General features: G+C 45.8%; 1 protein-coding gene across 5 annotated transcripts in view; it reads left to right on the top strand.

The window, feature by feature from the left end:
• The window catches only part of WDFY3 (WD repeat and FYVE domain containing 3), a 2,538,776-nt gene that overhangs the window by 1,007,031 nt on the left and 1,519,044 nt on the right, over positions 1–12,701 (top strand). For all 5 annotated transcript variants that reach the window (XM_069630405.1, XM_069630406.1, XM_069630403.1 and 2 more), the window contains one exon: positions 2,524–2,684. In XM_069630405.1, the coding sequence (XP_069486506.1) occupies positions 2,524–2,684 (161 nt within the window). The remainder of the gene's footprint in view (positions 1–2,523; positions 2,685–12,701) is intronic.

Raw genomic sequence — 12,701 nt, 5'->3', positions numbered from 1 at the left:
CATCAGTGAATCTGAGTACAGAGGGTGAGTGAACATACCGTCTTCGCTTACTCCTCCTCTCCCCTCACCCCCTATCTCCAGAGGGTTATCTGGGCATAATGTCATGTGCCCTACCTCTCCCTTTCCTAGCCTTGATCAGTGGTTTTCTAGCCTGGTATCCTCCCATCGTCTCCTCCAAGGTGGTTGAATTGGGAGAGGGTCTGTTAAGAACTTTCCTCGAGTGCTGATTGTACTTTGCAAACTAACTTTGGTGCTTACCAACACTTGTTTAACTTCTAGCCTCCTGAAATTACCTTTCATGGGGCCTGTGACTCTAAGGGCACTATACTGCTTCTTTTCTAACTGGGCAAGGACTTTTCAAGGATAGTACCTTCATTGTAAGGTGTTTCTAACTCCTTAATGTTCAGCCTATTAGTACTGTAACTATTTGGTTACTAACCTGATCCTAAATTTGTATTTAATTTCTTTGCTATACCTACAGTATTCTAAAATTGATTTTAACTGTAATTTAGAAGTGAAGTGTTAGTGGTTTTAGCAGAGCCCACCAAGATTAATGTATATTTATATTGGTATTGAATGTTTTCGTGTGCTACTTACCTGTGGTATTTAATTGCTAAGAGTTTGCCAAAGGACTAAATGAATAACTGTGTTTTAATCCATTATGCCTAACTTTAATTATTACAAGTGTTCTGGGTGTGCTTAATTAAACATTTCATCACTCTCACACCCTCCTAAGTCTAAGCCTTTCTGTTCAGTCACACTACCCATATAGAGTTTGGCTATTCATTAGTGTTTGTCCCTGTTCATCAAAATGGGGTGGCCTCTCCGATTTTCTCCACAGGCTGATTATGAAAGTCTGCCTTAACAACATCTATCAACCCAGTGATGGCAGAGACTCTGCAGAGTCTGCAATTGACACCCCGGTGCCTGTGCCGCACCATATGCATGCACAAAGAGGTCTGACGAACCCTCATCTGGCATGGGATCCTGTCCCGTGACCTAGGGTCTGTCTAGCCCTCACAGGTGGAATAGAGCAAGTGGGAGCTGAATGTTTGTGCTCCAGCAAAAACTGAGCCAACACATGGCTGTTAGAACGTTGTTGTTTTTGCTGCCATCAACCCATAGACTTCTATAGGATACCCTAACTTCTCACTATTGTTTGCTGACCTGACTTTTTGAAGGTAAGTAAAGCCCCCTGCTTTACATCCCTTGCTTTCTCACTCTTATAGGGAACCTGATCTGTCCCTAAGACTATATCAGTACTAGCAGACTGTCTCATTGGATTTCTTGAATAATTAAAATTGCAAATATCACCTTAAAGTGAAGTTCGGTTAGAATACTTTGTATCCTTATAACTTTTTCTTTTGTAACTTTGTACAGTTACAAGTACAGTGTGCCCAGGATGGGGTGATGGCAGTGTATATGTTTCTACTGTCTTTTTCCAAAGTTCCATTAGTGCATTTTACGACATAATCTTAGAGTATATGGTCATCTTTATAGAATAGCTGTGCCACAAGATTTTCGTCTGACTTTTGCCCATTTTGTCTCTTTGATCTTCTCCCTGACTTCTTGGGTCTGGAATTGCCATGTATGGAAAGCCATTTTCTGGTAAAAGTCTCTGTCCCGGCGAATTGGTGGTCTATGTATGTCTGGCTGGATGTGAGGGCTGGGCCTGCCATAGTTCTAGACCACTTTTGCATCCCTCCTGAGTCTAAGCTATACCTCTCTGCTACACTACCTTGACAAGGTTTGGCTGGACTTCAGTGTCTTTCCTGTTCACCATAATAGGTTGGCCTCCACGAAAGCACACCAGTGTTGATTCTGAAAATCCATTTTAACAATGACCAAGACAGGAAAGAGGTGCAGCGGACACTGGAAACTGTACAGACTGCAAGTGAATGTTGCTTGAATAACCGAAGGCGGAGTGCAAGGGAAGATAATGGCAGACTGGCCTTTATGAAAGCTGCGTTTGTTCATCTTTGGCTGTTCGAAATATTCCCTATTCACAAGTCCATTCCACGTTTCAAATACTTTTGTAGTTAAATACATGTTTTTGAACTGCACAGTCCTGAGTTTTGAGTGGTCTGTTGATCACTTGGCTGTGACACTGTCTTACTTAGTCAGGCTCAGCATTGTACTGTATATGCCAACTCATTGAAGGAATTCCAGACTGAATTTCAAGGACACAGCATGACAGTATATGGGGAAAGAAGTGTTGAACGTAATATGTAAATTTGATAAGGATTATTGTCAACAGTGCACAACTGGGATTAAACTTTGAAAAGGGTTGCATCTGATGTTTCACAGTGCTTTATTTCAGTCATTCTCCAAATCCACTTTGTTCGTTTTTTGTTGACTATGCATATCAATAGGTGCTAATGTATCCTGCTATGTAGTACAGACAGGAACATGTATACTGTGATACATTGCTAATAAAGAAGCTCAGGAAAATGAAATGTTTGTTTAAATCTTCTCCATATTGGGGTTCTTCCATTTGATATAAAATATTCTTTCTTGTCCAAGATAAAGATTCAAAATCTGAAGCTGGCCTCTCATCCCTCATCTCACTGGTTCCAGAGGAGAAAGTGTCATTTGGCCTGTATGCCTTGTCTGTGTCTTCGCTTACAGTTGCCAAAATAAGAAAGGCTTACAACAAGTTGGACAGTAAGGCAATAGCAAAGCAGGTAAGCCTCTGTCATGCAGCATTTTATCAACATTTTGCTTTAATTCCAAAGGTTATTTTTATGTTTGCCCTAAAGAGCCAAGAAGCTTATTACACGGGAATGGCTCACTTAGCTTGTGTATAATATGCTTGAAGTCAAGCCTCTGTTGTTCGAGCAGAAGCAAGTTCATAATTTTCAAAATCTTTCTTAATATGTTGCCAGCCCAGGTAATGCCGCCTTTAATATCCTTTCAACTTGGCCCCAGTTTTGCCTCATGTGTTCGTCTACGTTACACTTCGCCGATTGCAAGAATGAGTTCAAGCGTGAGGCTGTTAGCCCCATTTCACATAGCCAGGGGCACATGCCAAAGCTGTCCCTTATCGCCCCCGCTGTTCGCCATAATTTTGGAAACGTTGGCAGATCTCATTAGGCATACACATAAGCATAGAGCCATTTGATTGTCCGGCGATTCTGAAATTATATCCCTTTATACGGATGATACCATAGTCTGTCAGGCGCCCTCAGGTCCACCTGGGCTTGATCATGCAAGATGTTCTTGCTTTTGGGGAACTGTCCAGCCTCCGTGTAAACTATGAGTCAGAAACCTTCCCCCTAATAGACGCTGTGCCTAAAGTGCACAACATACTTGGCTTCTCTTGGTTCCCATTGGTAATGGGATATTAAGGGATTGCTGTAACCAGACAACAAACTACCTTGTTTGCTCACAATTATGCTTCATTCATGTCACACCTCACGTTTAAGCTGAAGGCTTGGGCGTGGTTGCCATTGACCATTGTGGGTAAAATAGCTTTGCTCACATGATAGTCCTCCCAAACTACAAAATACACTGCAATGGCCTGGAATGGAACAAAAATGTTTAAAGAGCTGAAAGTTGGTATCAACACTTTTGCATGGCACTATGGGGCTGTGATCCACACGCGGGACACACTAACTATACCCTGATTTCAAGATACACTGGCTAGTGGTGCAGGTGCAGGTGCAGTATGCAGCGTTCTGGTTTGCACAGAATTCACCTAATCTGCATATTAAACTTGAAAGATATTCTGCGGGTGAATGAGATATTAGATCTCTGGTGCTGCCTCCTGCGTTTGCAGACTCCTGCCCATTTGACCCTGCGAGTGCGACTGCCTTGGCATGACGTAACATCTGGAAACTTGGGTGTAGCCATTCCTTACCATGGCAGCTTCCCCTTATGGAACTGTATTCCAACCTTTCCTAAAGTAGATGCTGCTACATAGTGGCAGTGGATGCAACATGGATTTCGCTTGTTGTGGCACATGTATATAGATGGGAAGTTTATTGCTGCTGCTGATATACCACAATATAAATCTTCGCAATGGCTTCACTACATTGGTTTATGCAGAGTGTGTAAAGGGTTGTGGGCGGAATTTCCGGTTGAGCCTACAAATGACTCTATGCTTGGGTATATTATGGATGCACTTGGTACCTGGGGCATCAATACTACTTTATATAGTGTGGTCGACGGCAGAGTTCAGGTGCCCCTAACCAAGATGCGGTCCAAATGGTCGCGAGACATGAATCTAGATATCACAGACGAGATCTGGGGGTGACATGTGCGTACAAACACACAAAGTCTCTTACAATTCCAGGTTCTATTTAATACAACTTAAAGTGCTACACAGGAATCACTACACCCGGCTCAATTGATGCTCTTTTCTCAAACAAGCATAGGCTGCAGCCCTGGGTGTAGGGAAGACGATGCTGGTTGTCTTTCACATGGGGTTGAGTTGTTCAAAGCTTGATGGGCACTGGAAAAATGTATGTGCTATACTTGCTGATATGACTGGTAGCAGACTGGAGGCTACTCCCATGCAATGCCTTTTTCATTTATTTGAGGACCTAGCGGCACGTATGTGTACACTTGCTAGTTACTAACGGTACGCTGCATACTGCTACATTGGCTAAAACCCACTACACCATCGACTGAGTTCCTGTGTGCTGTTGCTTGGTCCAGTGATACTGAAGACCAATGGGCTTCTATGCAGCTGGTTGGGAACCACCCGATAGACACTTGGCAGTCCTTCAAATCCCACTTAGGCACATATTAGTCTACCAGGGGGTCCTCCTGTGCATGTAATATTTGTTCCTTTGTTACATTTACTTTTTCCTTGTTTAGTTCCACCTGTTTCAGCCACAGTATAATAATAATTTAATGTGACATAGTTTAAATAATAAACTTTACACAAATAAACCATACATTGAATAAAATTCCAATACAATAACATATATATACATTAAAAATTCAAATTCAAATAGTACAAAGTTATAATAATAATTCATTCACTGTCTCTATAATTCATCATCAACCATAAAGACCAGAGGTACTAATCATTTTTGCCTCCTAGTCATGGGCATACTCACCTAATTTATGATATACTTAGCAATATCGCAGTTTCCGTATAGGAGCACAACCTGGCCAATTCCCAGCAAACATTATATAGATATACCCAACTTAACTTCTACCCTTAACCAAATGGAATAAAGTACTTTTAACAATCTTATGCTGTTGGTGTTGATACAGTGATTCCAGAAAAGCATGTCCCCAATTGTTTCCATATTATGTACATGCTTTCCCAGATGGGTAATTATATCATCTGTCATTGCCAAACATTCCGTGAGTACATGCTTAGCTGTCTCAAGATGTTCCAAATTCTTACAGAGACGGCAATAGCGTTGATCTTTGGGTAGCTTATCTATCACCCCTGTAGTCATCTTTATGGGAAGATATTCAATTCTTAGTAGCAATATAAATCTCCTGAGCCTAAGAGATGGGCATAGCGACAGATATGTCTGCGGCTTCTTATATGTTTATAATCTATTTTGCACAAAGCTATATCTTTTTAGCTTGCGTAGATGGTCAAAATTTTCAAGCCAGTCCCACAGCTCTAACCGTCTCCCCATAAGAGATTGCATCGCTTCAGTATATGACCCTTCACGATGTCTGCAACAGATGTCTTTAAGTAATTTTTCCATTTGATCTTTAAATTCTCTAATGGGACCCTCAGTGTTACTTTTTAGAGAGAATGACATTAGTAGGGCATTACCCTTGCCATTCACCATTTTTAAATAAAATCCCATTCTCTTTTTCAGTACCTGCGCTTTTAATGATATAAGCCCCAGCTCCAATCTTAATAGTGACATAGGTATACAAGCCGGAAGTCCCAGTATCCTTCGCCAGAATTTTCCCTCCACAATTTGTAGCCAATCCAGATCCATTTTAATCAGGGATTCAAGGCCATAAACTATCATGGGGGAAAAAACCTGAATATAAAGATGACGGGTTCCCCATAGAGTAAAGCCCCCTTGTTTAGTTGTAAAGCTTTTGAAGAGGGCAGTAATTTGTGCTGCTCTTGTTTTTCGGTGGCGTTTACATGTAGAGTAGTCAGTCGCCTTTGGGTTCTAGCTCTATCCCAAGATATTTATATACCGGGGCAAATGAAATTTCCACACTATCAATGCGAAGCAGTACACGTGAAGATCTTTTACTTGTGTATCTCATCACTTGTGTTTTCTCCGCATTAATAGTGAGCCCGTTATGTGCAGAATATTCCCAAAGGGCTATTGCCGAGCGTCGTAATCCACTGATAGTATGATCAAATATAACTATATCATCCGCATATGCGAGAACCAAACAAGGGGTTTTACCTATGCTGGGAGGGCAATTTTTTGCAGTAGCTATTTTTAAAGGGATGTCGTGAACATATAGATTGCATACAAGTGGAGCAGTCACGCATCCCTGTTTAACCCCTCTATTCTGTAGTACTTCCTCCGACACATGACCGTCCTGATCTAATTTTAATTTCACCTTAGTATTCTGATGTAGTAGTCTAAGGTAATACAAAAGATCAACTGGGCAACCTAGTTTTCGTAGCTTCGTCCAGAGTTTTTCTCGTGGGATAGAGTCGAATGCGGCTTTGAAATCTACAAAGAGAGCATAGAGGGGGGGGTTGCCCACCTTGAAGGGCCCTACTGCGCATATAGTCCACAACCAAAAGGTTGTGGGTAGTGGAATACCCCGTTCTAAAGCCGCATTGGAATTTACACAATATATTGGCCTGATCAACCCATTTCTGGAGTTTTCCCAATAAAAGTGAGGCGAAAATGTTGCTAGTACTGTCTAACATAGAAAGTAATCTGTAGTTGTTGGGATCCAGTCTGTTTCCTTTTTTAAATATAGGAATTAGAATGGCCGATTGCCAAGAGCTTGGAATTTTTCCTGTGCTCAGAATTTTTGTGAACAAAATGTTCATTACTACAGACCAAAATTCTGGATTGCTCTTTATTACAATATTGGCCAGTCCATTTGGGCCAGGTGCTCTGGAAGATTTCAATGCTTTAATCGTAGACAAGATGGATTCATAGGAGATGTCTATAGAAGGGTCAGTTGGAATTTTACCTATCTGAGTCATCTCATCATATTTAGAATCTACATTACGCTTTTCCAGGAACCTGGTCCACTCAACACTAGATATTGGGTTTGCGAACTGCCGAGCCTTGTTCCCCCTGGCCTCATTAAGGAGTGACCATATACTACTAGATTTCCTAGAGCAAATAGTCTGCACCAGCCTTTGCCATGACCTGTTTCTATCAAGGCTTCTCTTTGCCTTGATATCTGCCCTGTATTTATTCCTTAATTTCTTAGATGTTAAAGTATATATCTCCCAAGTTAAACTAGTTTTCTTGGCTCGTCTTAGATTAGCTCTTAATGTTCTTTTAGTATCTCGAATGTATCTGTCGTAAATGGGATATTTCGTTTGGTCACTGATCATGCCACCGGTAGACGTTGCAGCATGTTTATCCGAGAACTGGAAAATCCAGTTCTCTACATCATCAATAGACATCTTTATGAATTCTTCTATATTGGGGTAGCAGTTTTTATTTAGAGCTTCTCCGACATCCAGTGGTCACTGCGGAGTATTGCATTTTGTTTTTCGTAGTCGAAAAGGGGACGTCGACAAGGCGTGTCTGAAACACTATCCCTATAGTGACGTGCGTTGTACCCACAATCCCTCACGCGTCGAGGTCCCTCAGATTGTTTTTTTCCGCCCAGCTTCTGGTCGCCTTCACGCGGAGCTCCTCGAGAGACATTGCAACTCCTCGACCCCTGGTCGTATTTTCTCTAATATTTATAATCCCTCCCTCGACGCAGTTGTAAGCTGTTCTCCGCCGAAAAGAATCTTCGACGGAGGGTCGAGCGGAAGAAATCCTTCGGCGCTGCCGAACACGTGGCCTGGCCTCGCAGGCCATATACAGTAGGGAGAGTGGGGTCGTGGGACATCTCTGGGTCTTTTCTGAGAATGCCTTTCCCTTTCCCCTTCCTTTCCCTTGGGGTGTGTATCGCGATTTATTGCCTCGGCTATGGAGAGGACACCGTTTAGGTTTTGCCCACTTTGTAAAGGCAAATTCACTTGGAAGGACAAGCACTCACGGTGTAACCGCTGCTTGCCCCTCGATCACAAGGAGGAAAGGTGCGCGGCGTGTCGGCTTCTTAAGCCTAAAACTCTAAAAGACCGAAGGGTTAAAAGGTGGGCGGCCTACGCGATGTCGAAGGCCGAAGGTTCACCCGCCGCTGCTACCACCGACAGTGACGAGGAACGCGATACCACGACCTCCGCTACGGAAGTCGAAACCCCCTCTAAGGAGCGCTTACGCGCTTCGTCGTCTGTCCCCGGCCCCGACGGGCTCGGCTCACGCCCTGCTTATGGGGATGAACACCCCGGCGACACAGACGCACACAAAGATCCACATAAACACACAACCCACGGCTCTTCGTCGACAAAGTCGAAAAGACCTTCGGCGCCCAAGGAGACGCAGGTTCCACCGGCGGCCTCCTCGGACCGTTCGGGTTCGAAGCCCCTCTCGCAACCGCAGCCGCGACCTGCGACTGGGCTTTCGGCAAACAAGGGCGCTGCCACCAAACCATCGGCCGGTGCGCATCAACAGAAAGCGCAGACCGCCGTAGAGCGTTCGATACCCATAGCGTCGAAAACTCAAGCTTCCGCCGACAAACGAGTCGCCGACAAGCGAGTCGCCTATAGCTTAGCAAGGATCGCTGTAGCCGACGCCCAAAAGCGTACGCCGAAGATTTCGTCGAGCGTTACGCATAAATTAAAGGATACGCCGAAAAAGCCCGAAGGGAAGCAGGGACTACCCCCTTCAAGCAGGGAGTCTCCCGACACACCAGAAGGTTTTTCGGAGGGCGATGGGACACTTTCCTCGACGCTTTGGGAGAGGTCGAGCCATTTCGAGTTAGATAACCCTATGTTTCCCCCGCCAGACCGCTCTGGGGTACCCCATGAAAATACGGAAAGACTCCACCTCTGTATGGAGAGGATGGAAAAGTTCATGAGCACCCAGGCCTCTCAAACACTCAAGAGGACCAGAGAAGGGCCTCAGGAGGACCCCAGGGCCAAAAATCCGAGGCTAGTCGATCCCCAGCAGGACACAGCCTCAGACTTCCAAGATGTATATGACCTCACTGGGGAGGAGCAAGACTTCGAGGAAGAAGATGATTTCATGGACAATGAAGAACAGAACCAGGAGGAATGTCTGGAAGACAGAACAGACATTATAGAAGAAGGCTTCGGGGTTAACCCAGAAGAGGGACCTTCACACCCCTGGCAATCACCATCAGTGTATTCCGACACTGATGTCATAAACCTAACTCCTCCGGACAATTCTCCAGTTAGGAACACGTCTCCAATTGACGATCAGCCAACGTTCAATGCACTGTTGCGCAGAGCAGCAGCGCATTTCGAACTCGACACCGGGGAACTCTCTCCAGAATTGGACTTTGTGGAAAGAGTGATTAAGGAAAAACCCCCGGTCAGCCAGACCATTCCACTCCTCGCTTCAGTGAAGAGAAGGATCATACCTTCGCTGTCCACTCCCGCTATGATCCGAGGGGTCAATCCACGGATTGAAAAACTTTTCACTCCTTCACCCTCAGACCCCCTCTACATTAGGGGACATTCCATTCCTGATTCCCTAGTGGTTTCTAATACTAGAAAGAGGGCAGGGGTACCACTTTCCACGAGTGAGGCACCCCCTGACAAGGAGGGCAAGAGGCTATATGCCCTTGCAAAAAGGGTTACTTCCTCGGCTGCCTTCTCAGCAAGAATTGCCAACAACAATTCCTTGCTTGCAAGCTACGCAGACGCGCAGTGGGCCAAACTGCGAAAAGACGCCGAGGAAGCACCGGAGCCTTTACGTACGCGCCTACTGTCAACTATTGGCGAAGGAACCCAAGTGAACCAGAGCATTGTTAAAAACTCTCTGGACGCGGCAGAAACAGCAGGACGTTCCTTGGTACAAGGAATACTCCTAAAGCGCCATGTATGGCTGCGCAACTCAGGCTTTAAACCAGAGACACAGGCGTCTTTGATAAATAAACCTGTCGAGGACGCTAACCTCTTCGGAAAAGCGGTAGATGAAGCCCTAGAGATGGCTAAAAAAGAGTTCGACACTATCAAGACTCTCGACCAGATCTCTAAGCCCACTACCAGGCGCGGCTATGGCAACAAACGCTTTTTTCGTGGCCAACGCCAACACCAACAACAAAATCAACATCAGCAATACCCTGCCACCAATTACCAAACCAATAGTGGGCAGTACAGCCAAAGAGGACAACGCCGGGGCAAAGGGAGGGGTCGGGGATCCACCCCCAGAGGCTCCCAAGCCCCCAACAACTCCAAGTGACGCGAAGATTCGCGTCCCCTCCCATGCAACACCGGTCGGGGGCCGGATAACATCCTTTCTTCCTGCATGGGAGGAGATAACGTCAGACCGTTGGGTACTGTCCACCGTAGCCCACGGATACTGTATCGAATTCAACAGTTCCCCATCCTACAGACCCCCGAGGGGACGTCGCATGACACCGGAACATCTTGCCATCCTTCTCCAAGAAGTACAACAACTACTGGAAAAAGGAGCCATAGAGGTCGTGCCTCTATCTCAGGTAACGGAAGGTATTTATTCAGTGTACTTCCTTGTACCCAAAAAGGATCTAACCATGCGCCCTGTATTAGATCTGCGCCCAGCGAACAACTTTATCAAACCCCAAAAGTTTCGTATGGTAACCTTACAGGAAGTAATCCCACTGCTTTCTCAGGGAGATTACATGACAACATTGGACATGAAAGATGCATACTTTCATATTTTAATGTTGCCAGCGCACAGAAAATACCTCAGGTTCATGATAGAGGGCAAACACTACCAGTTCAAAGTGCTACCCTTCGGCATAGCATCAGCACCAAGGGTATTCACGAAGGTGCTGGCAGTGGCAGCGGCCCACCTGCGCAGGTTGTCCATCCCAGTTTACCCTTACCTCGACGACTGGCTCATAACAGGGGATTCTTACGAAACATGCTTCTCCAATACCCAAAAGACAGTAGACCTTTTGTTCCAGTTGGGCTTCTCCATCAACGAAAAGAAGTCCAGTTTAGACCCCAGTCAAATCAAACAATTCCTAGGGGCTCTAATTCAAACAAAGGACGGCCTCGTCTTCCCCTCCAAAGAGAGGGTCCAAAACATGCTGTTTCAAATCCCTCAATATGTAACCGGTCGAGAGGTGACGGTACGCAAAGCAATGCGCTTGCTAGGAATGATGGCGTCGTGTATTTATTTGGTACCTCACGCGCGCCTGCGCATGCGCCCAATGGAAAGAGTGGCTCAACAGCCAGTGGTGTCAGGCCAGCGGACTATGGGAGGATCTAGTTGTGGTCTCGCAGGCCTTAGTTCTCTCGCTACGGTGGTGGACAAAGGAAAACATGGAAAAAGGGAAACCCTTTGCCACACCCGCGGCGGAAGCCACTCTAACCACAGACGCATCCCTCACAGGATGGGGGGCGCACCTATCCCATCAGACTGCTCACGGAGTGTGGACTCCGAACGTAGCATCCAAACACATAAATCTACTGGAGCTACTAGCTGTGTTCAAGGCGCTAAGAGCCTTCCAGGAACACCTACAAGGCAAAACAGTAATGGTCCTTACAGACAGCACCACAGCCATGTACTACATCAACAAGCAAGGGGGCACCCACTCTCCAGGCCTGTCCAAGCTGGCCCAGAATATATGGAAGTGGGCTCTCAAACAGGACATGTTCCTACTATCACTACATGTACCCGGGGAACTCAATCTGCTAGCAGACAGTCTCAGCAGAGATTTCCCCCTGCCCAAAGAGTACGAATGGCGCCTGCACGAAGACATCGTCTTCGACGTCTTCACACAATGGGGATTCCCAGAAATAGACCTGTTCGCAACCCTGGAAAACTCACAATGCCTAAGTTACGCCTCCAGGTACCCCCAGAACCAATCCAAGGGGAACGGTCTGTCGATGCAATGGTCCGGGAAATTTGTTTACGCTTTTCCCCCGACTCCCCTTCTCAACAAAGTGGTGCACAAGATGCACCAGGAACAAGTGACCATGATACTAGTGGCCCCAATGTGGGCACGACAACCATGGTTCGCTCACTTGATGGAGATGTCTCTATCCCCCCCAGTAAAACTCCCCTGCCCGTACAACATGCTGTCTCAGGACAAAGGCAGGACTCTGCATCCATGCCCCCAGAACATGAACTTAGCAGCTTGGCTCCTGAGATCATAGAGTTCGGACATCTACAACTCCCGCAAAGATGCATGGACATCCTCAGGGAAGCCCGAAAACCGAACACTCGCCACTGCTATTCTAGCAAGTGGAAAAGATTTGTCATCTGGTGCAGGAGTAAAAGCATCAACCCTATTGACTGCTCTCCCACACATGTGGTCCTATACCTGACCCACCTATTGGATTCAGGTCTAGTGTTTAACTCCATTAAAGTCCACCTAGCTGCACTTTCTGCATACACCACTTCCCAACTCAAAGTGTCGTGGTGGAGGATCCCTGTTATAAAGGCCTTCATGGAGGGAGTAAAGAGAATACACCCCCCGATAGCTGACCCAGCTCCCGGATGGGACCTTAATGTGGTACTTACCAGACTCATGGGCTCTCCATTCGA

Source organism: Ambystoma mexicanum, chromosome 6q, assembly GCF_040938575.1.
Source record: "Ambystoma mexicanum isolate Mex_15411 chromosome 6q, UKY_AmexF1_1, whole genome shotgun sequence".
Taxonomy (NCBI): Eukaryota; Metazoa; Chordata; class Amphibia; order Caudata; family Ambystomatidae; genus Ambystoma; species Ambystoma mexicanum.
The sequence above is the reverse complement of the archived record's forward strand: the minus strand, read 5'-3'. Positions and strand labels throughout refer to the sequence as shown.